The 17,389-nt window shown below is 44.0% G+C and overlaps 1 protein-coding gene across 1 annotated transcript in view; it reads left to right on the forward strand.

The window, feature by feature from the left end:
* The window catches only part of ANKIB1 (ankyrin repeat and IBR domain containing 1), a 124,298-nt gene that overhangs the window by 20,607 nt on the left and 86,302 nt on the right, over positions 1–17,389 (forward strand). The window contains exon 2 of the mRNA XM_044295872.1: positions 2,659–2,921. Within this exon, the coding sequence (XP_044151807.1) occupies positions 2,734–2,921 (188 nt within the window). The 5' untranslated portion in view covers positions 2,659–2,733. The remainder of the gene's footprint in view (positions 1–2,658; positions 2,922–17,389) is intronic.

Genomic DNA, 17,389 nt, shown 5'->3' on the forward strand with positions numbered 1-17,389 from the left:
TGTCATTATTGTAATTTATTTTGGGCAATTGCATTTTTTTTTGCATTCACAAAAAACATGTTTCTGCATTTATCCTCTTTAAAAAAAAAAAAAAAAAAAGCAACGTGTATATATAGAGAGGTATCTAGCCATGGGGAAAAATACAGCTAAGGTTTTTAGTGAGAGAAACCCCTTCTATTAATACCAGTGGGCTCTGTGGCTCACTTTTTAACAGTGTGTCCCATACAGAAGGCTCTGGGTTTAAGACCTAGCTCTAACAATTTAAAATAAAAGACCAAGTTAAATACACAGGGGTAACCCCAAGTACTGTAATCTGGCCATGGGGAAAATACACCTGAGGTTTTTAGTCAGAGAAAATCCTCCTATTAATACCAGTGGGCTCTGTGGCTCTCATACAGAAGGTCCTGGTTTTAAGACCTAGCTCTACAAATTTAAAATAAACGTTCAATACACAGGGGTAACCCCAAGTACTGTTATCTGCTTGGGGAAACCTCCCTTCATCCTCATCATAGCACTGACTTCATATATTGAGTCGGCCAAAGGGAAAGCGGTGGACTCCCAGAAACACTGACGTGATATATGTACACATAGGAGTCCCAGATAGCCGCCGAGCAGCGACTCCTAAGCCATATATGGAGTAGAACAGCTACTGAGCATGTGTGACCACCAGCACTGGACACATGAGGTGGACGTTCTGAGAAGGGAACACAAAGGAGGCATCGTGACAAATATGCAGCCAGAAAACAGCAAGCGGCGTCCCACATGGAAATTCCCCTATAATTTCTTTGTATATTTCTACAGAGCTCCGATCTTGTAATACAGTTCTCCAAGTCTCCTCAGACACAAAGTTAAGGCTACTTTCACACTTGCGTTTGGGGTTCCGCTTGTGAGTTCCGTTTGAAGGCTCTCGCAAGCGGCCCCGAACGGATCCGTAAGCCCCAATGCATTCTGAGTGGATGCGGATCCGCTCAGAATGCATCAGTATGGCTCCGTTTGTCCTCCGTTCCGCTCAGCAGGCGGACACCCGAACGCTGCTTGCAGCGTTTTCGTGTCCGCCTGGCCGTGCAGAGCTAAACGGATCCGTCCAGACTTACAATGTAAGTCAAAGGGGTCAGATCCGGTTGACGTTGACACAATATGATGCAATTTCAAACGGATCCGTCCCCCGTTGACTTTCAATGCAAAGTCAGGACGGATCCGTCTGACTAACAATTAGACTTAGACTTTTTTCTGAAATATAATGCAGACGGATCCGTTCTGAACAGATACCATCGTCTGCATTATAGGAGCGGATCCGTCTGTGCAGACACCAGACGGATCCTCTCCGAACGCAAGTGTGAAAGTAGCCTAATGTGAACACAGCCCAATGTGCTGTTGTCTGGCGCTTTAACCCTCCTGCGGGCCCGTCATGGCTGACCAGTTTCTGACCTTGTACTGTTGTTCATTTATTTTTATTTTTTTTGAGAGGTTCAATTTCCTGGTTTCTTGTCCTACTTTTGTAAACGAATGAGAATTACCGCCTCACCCTGAGATATAAAGATCTTTGGGCTGCAATTTGGGGTAAATTAGGTGTAAATCCGTCCAATTACCCTCTTCATTTTGGCACCTGTCTCTGCTATTCTTACCTTTTAGCGTGTTATTGCGTTTCCCGCTGTTTTTGTGATCATTATTTTTTTTTTATATATATATATATATATATATATATATATGTATATATATATATATTTTTTATTTTTTTACAAGGTCCCTGTGATCTCTCAGCCTATTAACCGTCGTAAATCATCCATCCAAAAAGCCGATGCACCTGACGAGGGCTGAATCGAGGGAGCCGGACCTTGACGCTCTCCTCTGCGAGACGCCATTTAGATCACAAGGTTTCTTCAAGAGCAAAGCGTCGGTGGGAATTGTTAAAAATAAAGATTTCCAGACATGGGGAAAAAAAAAATCTCAGACAGCACTTGAAGCTGATGACCTGCTCTGTCTGCATCCGTGACCTTTACATTGTGCGGACGGCCGGGGGGAGAATTTTTTTATATATATATATTTTTTTTTAAATGTTGCTTAAAATCTCTTTCTCATGCAGTCTGTATGTATGGTTTCTAAGTATCAGGATCTGATGACGTGAAGGCTTTGATCCGTAAACCTTGCCTCCGAATTGCTGCCCGAAGAAACGCCCTCGTTACCCAGTCTGGCGAGGCAGAGATTTTACACATGAGAAGTTGGTTAATGTTTCTTTAAAAAAAAAAACATGTTGGTGAGCTGCAGTGCTGCACAGTATAGGTTTGCAGTTAGTTCACATGTTGCGGATTTTCCGTTTGGATTTGCGCAGGTAACGTTCATAGTGAACTGCAGCACCAGGCCGGTGAATGACCAGTCCCTTCTAAGGGCTGCATACGTTTTCTGTGCCAAAAATAACTGGTGCGGGTTTTGAAATTGACAACACGGGTTGGTTGCGATTTAAATCCGCAATAAACTGTTGATCGCGAATCGGCAACTGACGATTTCCTGTAGATTTTGTATAATCCAGTCCGCACCAAAAATCCACATATTTCGGTGCGGCTTTATCTTCCAGGTTCTTTGTGTATTTCCTGGAGAAAGCAAATCTGATATGTGTGAACTGACCCTTACTGATTCTGCTTTTTATGTTGTTTTTTCCAGAGCGGGCACTATGCATTGGATCAACCAGACAAGAGGTTGAAAATCGGGTAGAGAAGCTCCGGTCCCGAGCCCACAATGGGAAACGCCACTACCAAGTTCCGCAAAGCGTTGATCAACGGGGACGAGAACTTGGCCTATCAAATCTACGAGAGCAACCCACAGCTGAAAGAGTCCCTGGATCCCAATACTTCTTATGGGGAACCCTACCAGCATAACACGCCGCTGCATTATGCCGCACGCTATGGGATGAGCCGCCTCGTGAGGTTAGTGTGCACATCTCTTTAAAGGGGTTGTACTGTAGATGGGCTATCCTGTGTCTAGAAACAGGGGCTTAATCCATCGTGCAGTGGCTGATGACGGGAGCTGGGATGCAGTATGCCGACATGGCCACTACGCAGCCGAACGAGACCTCTGCAACCAGGAGTTGCGTGAGATTACAAAAGCAACGCCACCTTTGCATCTGGTATTACAGCGCAGCATCATTTTTTGCAATACCATACACTGCCAATAGAAAAGATTTTATTTTTGATTTTTTAACTTTCATACAGCACCTTTAATACTTTGCACAGCTGAGAGTTTGCTACAGTTGCTTCCAGTTTAGACAGTCCCCGATCGGTGAGCTAAATGCATTTGGTTTGCTACACTGTTAGGGTCCATTCACACGTCCGTATGTGTTTTGCGGATCCGCAAAACACGGACACCGGCAATGTGCGTTCTGCATTTTGCGGACCGCACATCGACGGACACTCTCATAGAAAATGCCTTTTGCGGACAAGAATAGGACATTGTTATATTTTTTTATTTATTTTTTGGAGCGGAAGTGCGGATCCGCAAATGTGGATGCCGACCGCACATTCCGGCCCGTTGAAAATGAATAGGCCCGCACCTGTTCCGCAAAATTACGGAACGTATGCGGACCCATTTTGCGGACGTGTGAAAGGACCCTAAAATCTATGTCGCAGCAGATCGCCTGACCTGAATACAATTGCAGAAAGTGGAAGAAAGTAATAAAGATGGGTTTGTGGGAAAGAAAAAAGTCAAATTTCCAGTGATAGAAATCTCTGAGCAGTGCCAAAGGGGCCCAGGCTCTCTGTATAGCCCTTTAATTCAGGAAACCAGTGGTGGCACACGTTGATAGGAGATGGGAGTATTCTCAATGTAGGGGTATTTACATGATGCCTGATTTACTGATGTTGGTATCCCGGTGCCCCCCTGTGCCTTGCCTGAACCACAGATTCTTTAGTGATCTAAATCCTGCTGCTTTGTGTGTCTCGTAAAATTTGATGCCAGCGCAGGATCAGCTGAGTTTGTTCTACCAGTATCTCCTAAAGTCTATCCCTCGGGAGTCATTTATGCCCGTCTAGGGTGTAGGCAGGTGGGCACCATTTATTGACACACAGAGATGGAAAATGTGTCTGTGATTGTCACTGACCTCATCCATCAAATCTACTTATAGAGCAGATTTATATAGAAGCTATAAAAATCTAACATGAGCTTTTTATATCCATCGCAGCTTCTAAAAACTGAAAAAAAAAAAGTCTGCAGCTCGGAGCCTGCACATAAGGAACAGGCCGGGTAGCAGGGCTGGAGCCACCCCCTCCCATCTGCTGGGTGTAAGGCCCTCCACGGGGAGAGAGGAGGGGGCTATAGAGTGATATGTGGGTGTCAGATGGCGATATGTGCCGCAGACACAAATTTAGGGACCTCAATCGCTTCAGTGGAGCTGAGCTGCAATACCAGGCACAACCCATGGACCGGTGTGGCGCTATTTCATAAACAAAGTAGCCAGCATATTTTTTGGGTTGCATCAACCCCTTCATAGGGCAGAACATAACATTTATCGTATACATCAGCCATAGTGTCGTGCAACAGCACCACCAAACAACGAGGGGGGGGGGGCCGCATGACCAGTGCAGCCATCAGATTACCTAGTCTTATGCTGGTATCTGGCACTACGGAAGCTGCTAAGGGTCAGGCAGTCAGTCGGTTACGATTGTGTACATGCAAGTAGATGGCGGTAATCAACTGACCACAGAGCAGGCTGCTGAAATGATGCAGAAAGAAATAATGAAACCACTTTATAGCGCCCGTTGTCATTGAATTGGGTGAAAATACACAATAAGCTGGTAATGTACATAATAGTAGTATGTAGATGAATCAAATCGCATATGTAGTAATGCCGGTAGTGTTTTACCAGACTCTCACTTTGCAATTTGCGGACCGCAAAAAACATACGGTCGTCTGAATGTACCATAAGGGAGAATTCCTCTTTAAATGGGCCCTCCAAGAGTACCATCGATATTCCTTTCTCAAGAGAGACATAGAGGCAGCACTATCTGAGCACACATCATAGACCAAGAGAGACATGGAGGCAGCACTATCTGAGCACACATCATAGACCAAGAGAGACATAGAGGCAGCACTATCTGAGCACACATCATAGACCAAGAGAGACATAGAGGCAGCACTATCTGTGCATACGTCATAGACCAAGAGAGACATAGAGGCAGCACTATCTGAGCACACATCATAGACCAAGAGAGACACAGAGGCAGCACTATCTGTGCATACGTCATAGACCAAGAGAGACATAGAGGCAGCACTATCTGAGCACACATCATAGACCAAGAGAGACACAGAAGCAGCACTATCTGAGCACACGTCATATAGCAAGAGAGGCAGTGAGGAAGCACTATCTGAGCACACATCATAGACCAAGAGGGGCATGGAGGCAGCACTATCTGAGCACACATCATAGACCAAGAGAGACATAGAGGCAGCACTATCTGTGCATACGTCATAGACCAAGAGAGACATAGAGGCAGCACTATCTGAGCACACATCATAGACCAAGAGAGACATAGAGGCAGCACTATCTGAGCACACATCATAGACCAAGAGAGACACAGAGGCAGCACTATCTGAGCACACGTCATATAGCAAGAGAGGCAGTGAGGAAGCACTATCTGAGCACACATCATAGACCAAGAGGGGCATGGAGGCAGCACTATCTGAGCACACATCATAGACCAAGAGAGGCATGGAGGCAGCACTATCTGAGCACACATCATAGACCAAGAGAGGCATGGAGGCAGCACTATCTGAGCACACATCATAGACCAAGAGAGGCATGGAGGCAGCACTATCTGAGCACACATCATAGACCAAGAGAGGCATGGAGGCAGCACTATCTGAGCACACATCATAGACCAAGAGAGGCATGGAGGCAGCACTATCTGAGCACACATCATAGACCAAGAGAGGCATGGAGGCAGCACTATCTGAGCACACATCATAGACCAAGAGAGGCATGGAGGCAGCACTATCTGAGCACACATCATAGACCAAGAGAGGCATGGAGGCAGCACTATCTGAGCACACATCATAGACCAAGAGAGGCATGGAGGCAGCACTATCTGAGCACACATCATAGACCAAGAGCGGCATGGAGGCAGCACTATCTGAGCACACACCATAGACCAAGAGAGGCATAGAGGCAGCACTATCTGTGCACACGTCATAGACCAAGAGAGACATGGAGGCAGCACTATCTGTGCACACGTCATAGACCAAGAGAGACATAGAAGCAGCACTATCTGAGCATATGTCATAGACCAAGAGAGGCAGTGAGGCAGCACTATCTGTGCATACGTCATAGACCAAGAGAGGCATAGAGGCAGCACTATCTGAGCACACATCATAGACCAAGAGAGGCAGTGAGGAAGCACTATCTGAGCACACATCATAGACCAAGAGAGACATGGAGGCAGCACTATCTGAGCACACATCATAGACCAAGAGAGACATGGAGGCAGCACTATCTGAGCACACATCATAGACCAAGAGAGACATGGAGGCAACACTATCTGAGCACACATCATAGACCAAGAGAGACATGGAGGCAGCACTATCTGAGCATACATCATAGACCAAGAGAGACATGGAGGCAACACTATCTGAGCACACATCATAGACCAAGAGAGACATGGAGGCAGCACTATCTGAGCACACATCATAGACCAAGAGCGGCATGGAGGCAGCACTATCTGAGCACACACCATAGACCAAGAGAGTCATAGAAGCAGCACTATCTGAGCACATGTCATAGACCAAGAGAGTCATAGAAGCAGCACTATCTGTGCATAAGACATTGACAGAAGCACAGGGAGGCAGCACTATCGGTACTATGCAGTAACCCCACATTAATGACAATCCACCAGGCTACCCAACGCCAGATGCAAACTGTATTCTTGGATTTAGCAAAGTGGAGACATATTGCCCCGCCAAAGCCTCACACATACTTTTACCCGCACCTCACAAAGTCTTGAGGTGAACCGCCCCCTTAAAACGTTCTCACTGCAGTGTATTATAAATTGAATGATGGAAAACTTGTAAATGGGCACCTAGAGAATTGGCTTTGTGTGGGGTGATGTCCTGCGGCTGATGCCACCTTGATATAAATGATCAGTATACCATGTGGTTAGTCTTCCAATAACGGACCCTGTCTGTCTATAGGCTTTCTCAGTTATTGAGGTGGGTATGAGGTGTAATACCAGGACTGGCCAATAATCAAGAGTGGTGCTGTTTCTTAAAAAAAATAAATAAAATATTTCGTATAATCCTGTGCAACCCCTTTAAGTAAAGTTTGCACTGCGCATGTATAGTGCCATATTCAGCTCTTAGAGGGCCCTGACCTGTGGACTAGTGATAACTTCAGCAAAATCATAATCTCTCCCAATGGCTGTTCATAGATGACGGGTGCACTTTAAATGTTAAAGGGCCGCACGCCGACTGACGTCTTTTCTCCCCTAATTACAGGCTGGCGCTTTATAATGATAATTGCGTTGTCCTAATTCCCGCACAGTCTACAACAGATCATTAGGGAATGATAAATGTCTTGTGTGTTGTGCTGAACTTGTGCCCTTCCCCGCCCGGGCCGGCTCCTATGTAATAACCTTGGGTGATTTCATTCCGGGGGGGCTCGTTAGCTCCTTATTACATGGGAAGGATTTATTTCCTGCTCGTATAAATTGTATAATTGTATCCTTTACTCATTTAATTAGAGGGCTTCTGTTAAAAGGACTTGAGCTCGCGGCGCAGGTACATGAGGTCTGCTCTGAAGGACACACATACCCTGAAGAATCCTTTGATTTAGGCCTCCTCCGGTCCGCAAACCACGGATCCGCAAAATAAGGATACCGGCTGCGTTCATGCCACATTTGTCACACCCATGATAGTAGAAATGCGTAAAATAGAACGTGTTCTGTCACTTGTGGGACAAACCTACAGATGTGGGCCATACACGGATGACAGCCCCCACCCTGCGATCATGAGCGATCTGCAGTTAGCCCTGAGGCCCTCCGAAGGCTGCTCTTAGGGCACGATAGTGTTGACCCTAGCGCAGCCTGTGTCATAGTGACACAGAGCACAACGCACCTGCACCGGAGTATGCGAATACCATATAAGAGTAAACGAAAGTTACAAAACAGTAATCCTATAATAGGATTAAAACAATATTATAAATAATGTAATAACTCTCCAAAAAAAAAACTAAGAAAAATTGTCATTAAAATATAAAAGTTAAAATATATTTTTCTAGCAGGATCACTGCTTAGCACGGGTATATTTTGACTATTTTATTTAATGTTTGTGTGTGTGTGGTTAAAAGATTTTTATTATTAATACTATTTATTTTAAAGCATCATTAATTCCTTGGGGCTGTACATGCTACCGGGGTTACACAAATATAAAAAATACAGTAAACAAGAAGTTTAACCGACTGGTACAGAGGGGTAGAGGACCCTACCCGCAATAGCTTACAATCTGTAGGTCAGTGAAAGACACGGATGGCATCCGTGTCGCATCAGTGTTTCACGGATCATTAGGAAGAAATTATTTTAAAAATATTTTTTAGCTGTTCAGTGTGGGATTCAGGTCTGAAGAAAGTGCAGGTCACTCCATTTGAGGTCTCCAGCAGCCGTCCCCTAATGATGAGACCTCGATGAGCTGGCGCATTGTCGTCCATAAAGATGAAATTAGGCCTGTGTTGTTCATGCAGAGGCACAATGAGTGGATTAACGATGTTATTCATGTAGTATGGGCTTGTCACTAGACCATTCACAAAGTGTAGGGCAGTTCTGTATTGACTAGACACACCTGCCCACACTGTACCACCACCTCCACCAAAGGCTCGTCTGGTGACAACAGTGGCTTATGCATGGTGCTCTCCTTGGCATCGTTAGCGGCCATCATTTCTGCTCAGCGTGAATAGACTTTCATCGGTGAACAGCACTGAAGGCCCACTGGTCCCTCGTCTAGCGTAGTTGCTCCCTGGCCCATGCAAGACGATGACGCTTGGTGGTGTAGTCAGGTACTATTGCAGGTCATCCAGCACGCAGAGCACACTGATGTAAACAGTTTCGAATGGTCTGATGTGACACTTGGGTGCCTCTCACCTCTCTTAAATGTGCCTGGAGTTGTGTGGCATTCATCATCTGATTCCGCAGGACATTGTTTACAATGAAGCAGTCATCAGTGTGAGATGTGGCCAAAGGAAGTCCACTTCTCCGCCTTTCGGTGACTCTTCCAGGTGTCTCTATCTCTGTTACAACCTGATAATGACACTCTGTGACACTCTAAGCTCAGTGGCCACTTCCGTCTGAGAACATCCTGCTTGAAGCCTCGCAATGGCGAGGTACTTTTGATACATTGTTAGGTGTCGTCTTGGTCTCATGATGTCAAAATGTGAACAGCATGATGAGGTGGACTGTTTAAATACCAATTCTAATTGAACCAGGAAATTTATTGCGCGATTCATGGATCAAACACCTGTTTGTGACTTTTGCTGTTGAGCTCCTTGTAAGAGAACAGCAAGTTGTCCCCAAAGTGCTGAAACCTTGAACAGTTGGACATGTGCATTCAAAAGTTTAGAGAAGGTCACATTAAGTTCACCTAAAAAGGTTAGAGGGCATTTTGGTCTCACCCTGAAATTTCACCAACAAGCCAAATATCCCTAACTTTTTGTGAGTTGTGTATGTGATTTAATATATCTATATATACAGTGGAGGAAATAATTATTTGACCCCTCACTGATTTTGTAAGTTTGTCCAATGACAAAGAAATGAAAAGTCTCAGAACAGTATCATTTCAATGGTAGGTTTATTGTAACAGTGGCAGATAGCACATCAAAAGGAAAATCGAAAAAATAACTTTAAATAAAAGATAGCAACTGATTTGCATTTCATTGAGTGAAATAAGTATTTGAACCCTCTAACAAAAAAAGACTTAATACTTGGTGGAAAAACCCTTGTTTGCAAGCACAGAGGTCAAACGTTTCTTGTAATTGATGACCAAGTTTGCGCACATTTTAGGAGGAATGTTGGTCCACTCCTCTTTGCAGATCATCTCTAAATCCCTAAGGTTTCGAGGCTGTCTCTGTGCAACTCTGAGCTTGAGCTCCCTCCATAGGTTTTCGATTGGATTAAGGTCCGGAGACTGACTAGGCCACTCCATGACCTTAATGTGCTTCTTCTTGAGCCACTCCTTTGTTGCCTTTGCTGTATGTTTTGGGTCATTGTCGTGCTGGAACACCCATCCACGACCCATTTTCAGTTTCCTGGCAGAGGGAAGGAGGTTGTCGCTCAGGATTTCACGATACATGGCTCCGTCCATTTTCCCGTTTATGCGAATAAGTTGTCCTGTGCCCTTAGCAGAAAAACACCCCCAAAGCAAAATGTTTCCACCCCCATGCTTGACGGTGGGGACGGTGTTTTGGGGGTCATAGGCAGCATTTTTCTTCCTCCAAACACAGCGAGTTGAGTTAATGCCAAAGAGCTCTATTTTGGTCTCATCAGACCACAGCACCTTCTCCCAGTCACTCTCTGAATCATTCAGGTGTTCATTGGCAAACTTCAGACGGGCCTGCACATGTGCCTTCCTGAGCAGGGGGACCTTGCGAGCCCTGCAGGATTTTAATCCATTGCGGTGTAATGTGTTTCCAATGGTTTTCTTGGTGACTGTGGTCCCTGCTAATTTGAGGTCATTAACTAACTCCTCCCGTGTAGTTCTAGGATGCTTTTTCACCTTTCTCAGAACCATTGACACCCCACGAGGTGAGATCTTGCGTGGAGCCCCAGAGCGAGGTCGATTGATGGTCATTTTGTGCTCCTTCCATTTTCGAACAATCGCACCAACAGTTGTCACCTTCTCTCCCAGCTTCTTGCTAATGGTTTTGTAGCCCATTCCAGCCTTGTGCAGGTCTACAATTTTGTCTCTGACATCCTTGGACAGCTCTTTGGTCTTTCCCATGTTGGAGAGTTTGGAGTCTGCTTGATTGATTGATTCTGTGGACAGGTGTCTTTTATACAGGTGACTAGTTAAGACAGGTGTCCTTAATGAGGGTGACTAATTGAGTAGAAGTGTCTAACCACTCTGTGGGAGCCAGAACTCTTAATGGTTGGTAGGGGTTCAAATACTTATTTCACTCAATGAAATGCAAATCAGTTGCTATCTTTTATTTAAAGTTATTTTTTCGATTTTCCTTTTGATGTGCTATCTGCCACTGTTACAATAAACCTACCATTGAAATGATACTGTTCTGAGACTTTTCATTTCTTTGTCATTGGACAAACTTACAAAATCAGTGAGGGGTCAAATAATTATTTCCGCCACTGTGTATGTATGTATGTATGTATATATATATATATATATATATATATATATATTTATTAGTCGGGTCCATAAATATTGGGACATCAACACAATTCTAACAGTTTTGGCTCTATTCACCACCACAATGGATTTGAAATGAAACAAACAGGATGTGCTTTACCTGCAGACCGTCATCTTTAATTTGAGGGTATTTACATCCAAATCAGGTGAACGGTGCAGGAATTACAACAGTTTGCATATGTGCCTCCCACTTGTTAAGGGACCAAAACTAATGGGACAGAATAATAATTATATATAATACTTTCACTTTTTAATACTTGGCTGCAAATCCTTTGCAGTCAATTACAGCCTGAAGTCTGGAACGCATAGACATCACCAGACGCTGGGTCTCATCCCTGGTGATGCTCTGCCAGGCCTCTACTGCAACTGTCTTCAGTTCCTGCTTGTTCTTGGGGCGTTTTCCCTTCAGTTTTGTCTTCAGCAAGTTAAATGCATGCTCAATCGGATTCCGGTCAGGTGATTGACTTGGCCATTGCATAACATTCCACTTCCTTCCCTTAAAAAATGCTTTGGGTCATTGTCCATCTGCACTGTGAAGCGCCGTCCAATGAGTTCTGAAGCATTTGGCTGAATATGAGCAGATAATATTGCCCGAAATACTTCAGAATTCATCCTGCTGCTTTTGTCAGCAGTCACATCATCAATAAATACAAGAGAAGCAGTTCCATTGGCAGCCATACATGCCCACGCCATGACACTACCACCACCATGCTTCACTGATGAGGTGGTATGCTTAGGATCATGAGCAGTTCCTTTCCTTCTTCATACTCTTCTCTTCCCATCACTCTGGTACACGTTGATCTTGGTCTCATCTGTCCATTGGATGTTGTTCCAGAACTGTGAAGGCTTTTTTTAGATGTCGTTTGGCAAACTCTAATCTGGCCTTCCTGTCTTTGAGGCTCACCAATGGTTTACATCTTGTGGTGAACCCTCTGTATTCACTCTGGTGAAGTCTTCTCTTGATTGTTGACTTTGACACACATACACCTACCTCCTGGAGAGTGTTCTTGATCTGGCCAACTGTTGTGAAGGGTGTTTTCTTCAACAGGGAACAAATTCTTCGGTCATCCACCACAGTTGTTTTCCATGGTCTTCTGGGTCTTTTGGTGTTGCTGAGCTCACCGGTGCGATCCTTCTTTTTAAGAATGTTCCAAACACTTGTTCTGGCCACGCCTAATGTTTTTGCTATCTCTCTGATGGGTTTGTTGTGTTTTTTCAGCCTAATGATGGCTTCACTGATAGTGACAGCTCTTTGGATCTCATCTTGAGAGTTGACAGAAACAGATTCTAAATGCAAATAGCAGACTGGAAATGACCTCTGGACCTTTTATCTGCTCATTGTAATTGGGATAATGAGGGAATAACACACACCTGGCCATGGAACAGCTGAGAAGCCAATTGTCCCATTACTTTTGGTCCCTTAACAAGTGGGAGGCACATATGCAAACTGTTGTAATTATATGTATAGAGCCAACAATGTTAGAATTGTGTCCATGTCCCAATATTTATGGGCCTGACTGTATATACATTTACAATGCCAAATAATAACATTTCTCCTGCATTAAACAAGACCTCATGAGTGGAAAAAAAAACAAATAAAAAAATTATGGCTGGTGAAATGCAGAGCCCAAAAAAACTAAAACTTTGCTGGTCATTAAAGGGTTGTGTCATCTGTGACATTGGTGGTACATCACTAGGATATGTCACCGATGTCAGGTGGAGGTGTCCCATCTCTGATACCGGCACCTATCTCTAGAACAGGGCCCCCAAATTAAACAACAGAACACCGTGCATGGGCAGTGCACTCTCCATTCGCCTCTATGGGAACTCAGAAAATAGACGAACGAGTGCGCTCAGCTATTTTCGGAAGTCCTGTATAAGTGAATGGAGAGCGCACTGCACAAGCACGGCCACCTCTCCATTTACCTCTATGGGACTGCTGGAGATGGCCCAGTCAGTGCTCTGCTGCTTTCACCACTCCTATTTAAGCGAATGGACGGTGGCTGTGCTTGCGCAGTTCTCTCTCTTTTATTTTGGGAATAGGTGGGACCCTATATGCCACCAACTTCTCAGATGAGACAACCCCTTTAAGGCCCTGTCCAGGCATAGCACTGTACAGCGAGGTTTGTAATTAAAATGTCGAATGTGTATGTGCATCCTACCTGCACAGGACATACACCGGGTGGTTGGGACCCCACAGCTATAAAATTCTATAGCTTTCCTAGCTAATAAGCCAAATACAAAGCAGCATGTGAACAGAGCCTTATGGGGAGAAACAAAACTTTTTTTTTTTTTTTTTCTGCTTTATGCTATAAAGTATTTGGAAGCAGTCTCTTCACTTCCGGTGACCACATCTGTACCTGTAACTCCATGTAGGTGAATGGTGGGCACCCAAACAGGAACTGTAGTCCTGGTTACCTGGAGGAACACCGCCTACAGGGAACATGTATCACACATCGGACTGGGCAAACCTGAGACTCCTCCAAAAGGAAGAGTGGCCCTTACCAGTACCGGTTGGCTGGACCAGATGTAGATCACGGGGGGGGGTACTGTGTCTCATTGAAGAGACGTGAGCTAATTCGCATACTTTATTTTTTTATTTTTTTTTCCCAATGGAGCATTGCCTAAAAACTACTCTCCATACACTGCTGGGTCTCTTCAATCAGAACCAGTACCTCCCCTCAAACTACCGTATGTATACTGGTCCTTTAATAGCGTTGCCCTTTAACATGTGTGCAGGTATGCAGAAAATGACCAGCTAGGCTCAGTACTTGTTGTAAATGATTACCTTGTACAGCACGGATCACGTGTCCGCTTCTCTCCGCATTCCTCGAGACCGTATAATCTGTTTTTACTGTCGTTCCATTACTCACTAATCTCACAGAACCTGATGCTCCTCTCATTGGAATTAGAAGAATATTCGTTAGCAGACATGAGTCATTTTTAAAGGATATTGTGCATGTTGCAACCCCCCCCGGTCATTAATATCTGATCGGTCGGGGTCCAACTCCTGGCCCCTCTGTCAGTCAGCTGTTTAAAGAGGTCACAGTGCTCCAGTGAATGTTGCGGCCTCTTCCTACACCAGTCACATTCATCAATCACGTGGCCTAGGTGCACATCAGTACCATTCAAATCAATGGGCTTGGGCTGCAATACCAAACACAGCCACTATATGATGTACGGTGCTGTGCTTGGTAAGCTGCTAGAAGGCCGCGGGGTTCACAGGAGTGCTGGTACCTTCTCAAACAGCTGATCGGCGTGGGTCCTGGATGTCGGACCCCCACCGATCAGATAGGATAGGTCATTAGTATTTATTGGTGGTATATCGCTAGCATATGCCACCAATGTCTGATGGGTGCGGGTCCCACCTCTGGGAAGTAGAGCTCACCGTGCATGTGCTGCCGTCCTCTATTCATTTCTATGGGACTATCGAAAATATTGAGCCAGTGCTTGCTCAACTATTTTCTTCAGTGCCATAGAAGTAGTGAATGGAACGGTGGCTGCGCTTGCGCGCTACGCCTTCCATTCATTTCTATGGGACTTCCGAAAATAGCCGAACAGAGGAGTGGATAGGTGCTCCTTCCACACACATGCTCTCATTTGGCTTAGATTTAAGGGGGAGGCGGAGTGTCTGTGCCGTCATTGTTGCTCGTAGGAGTTCCCCCTTAGTAATTGGCATGTGCCGCCCCCCGAGGATCAGCTTGGTTTAAGTCGTGGGACAGCCAGGACGGAGCTCAGTAGTAGGTACGTTTTATTACTTGGCATAGAGGCTGCGTGCGGTTAAAATTATTGCCAGAGCTAACGTCAAGTTTGTAATTAATCTAATGAGTCACCTGTCACCGCCTGCTTGTAAAACATCAGCCTTGTACGTTACATGGAAGATCTGTCCATACGTGTGCCCTGTTTACCGAGTCAGCTTCACTTGATTTGTGTTTTAAGTTCACGTTTGGTTGTGATGACCTGTTCTTTGTACTTCACTGTCTATTGTTATTACATCGCTGGATTCCTGCGCCCAACAGTCAGTGGAAAATTACAGCGTAAAACCTTATTATAGTAGTTATATTCTTGTACATAGGAAGCAGTATTATAGTAGTTATATTCTTGTACATAGGAGCAGTATTATAGTAGTTATATTCTTGTACATAGGAGGCAGTATTATAGTAGTTATATTCTTGTACATAGGAGCAGTATTATAGTAGTTATATTCTTGGGCATAAGAGCAGTATTATAGTAGTTATATTCTTGTACATAGGAGGCAGTATTATAGTAGTTATATTCTTGTACATAGGAGCAGTATTATAGTAGTTATATTCTTGTACATAGGAGCAGTATTATAGTAGTTATATTCTTGTACATAGGAGTAGTATTATAGTAGTTATATTCCTGTACATAGGAGGCAGTATTATAGTAGTTATATTCTTGTACATAGGAGCAGTATTATAGTAGTTATATTCTTGTACATAAGAGCAGTATTATAGTAGTTATAATCTTGGGTAGTCTGATCCTGCAGTCATACTCCATCTGAACCTTACTTTTTGTTAATCTACAAAATGTACCGTATGTTATGGCCCCCTGTACACAATATATTGTATCATAACTATTGAACGGAGCCTCGGATCAACAAGAGAAAAGCAGCGTTTTAATCATGTGAACTACAGCTATGTGTCTATACAAACAGCTGGATAGGGAGGTCGCTGGTGAAGGATTCCCTTTAACCTCTTCCGGACACAGGGCGTACAGGTACGTCCATATGTCCTGGTACTTAAGGACACATTGAGCAGGCACCTCGGCTAAATGCCCGGAGGTTTGCGGCTTTTCTAAGTTGCGGCGGCGAGCGGTGCCATCGGGTCCCCATACGTGGCATGGAAGGCAGCGCGATGCCTAAGGAAGGCATCGGCGCTGCCTTCTGGTGACGAGCCTGTGAGATCCAGCCTCCTGGATCTCACAAGCGCCGGAAGCTGTAGGAGTAATACACACAGTAGTAGTAGTACAGAAGTATTGGAATGCATTGTAAAGGATTAGACCCCCAAAAGTTCAAGTCCCAAAGTGGGACAAATAATTAAGTTAAAAAAAGTTTAAAAAATAAAGTCCCCCCCCCCCCCCCCCCAATTTTTTTTTAAAAGTTTCAAGTAAAAATAAACAAAAACATCATTTCCCCAAATAAAGTTTAAAAAAATAGGTAAAAAAAAAAGTATACATATTGGGTATCGCCGCGTCCGTATCGACCGGCTCTATAAACATATCACATTACCTAACCCCTCAGATGAACACCGTAAATAAAAAATAAAAACTGTGCTAAATAAACTATTTTTTTGTCACCTTACATCACAAAAAGTACAACAGCAAGCGATCAAAAAGGCGTTTGCCCACCAAAATAGTACCAATCTAACCGTCACCTCATCCTGCAAAAAATGAGCCCCTACCTGAGACAATCGCCTAAAAATAAAAAAAATATTGGTCAGAATATGGAGACACTAAAACATCATTTTTTTTTAGTTTTGAAAAAGCTGTTATTGTGTAAAACTTACATAAATAAAAAAAAAAAAAGTATACATATTTGGTATCGCTGTGTTCGTATCGACCGGCTCTATAAAAATATCACATGACCTAACCCCTCAGATGAACACCATAAAAAATAAAAACTGTCACCTTACATCACAAAAAGTGTAATAGCAAGCGATCAAAAAGTCATATGCACCCCAAAATAGTGCCAATCAAACCATCATCTCATCCCGCAAAAAATGAGACCCTACCTAAGATAATCGCCCAAAAACTGAAAAAACTATGGCTCTCAGACTATGGAAACACTAAAACATGTTTTTTTTTTTTTGCTTCAAAAAATAAATCATTGTGTAAAACTTACCCAATATGTATACTTTTTATTTATGTATCGCCATGAGAACCTGGTCTATAAAAATATCACATGATCTAACCTGTCAGATGAATGTTGTAAATAACAAAAAATAAAAACTGTGCCAAAACAGCTATTTCTTGTTACCTT

This window comes from Bufo gargarizans, chromosome 5 (genome assembly GCF_014858855.1).
Source record: "Bufo gargarizans isolate SCDJY-AF-19 chromosome 5, ASM1485885v1, whole genome shotgun sequence".
In the NCBI taxonomy this organism is placed as follows: domain Eukaryota; kingdom Metazoa; phylum Chordata; class Amphibia; order Anura; family Bufonidae; genus Bufo; species Bufo gargarizans.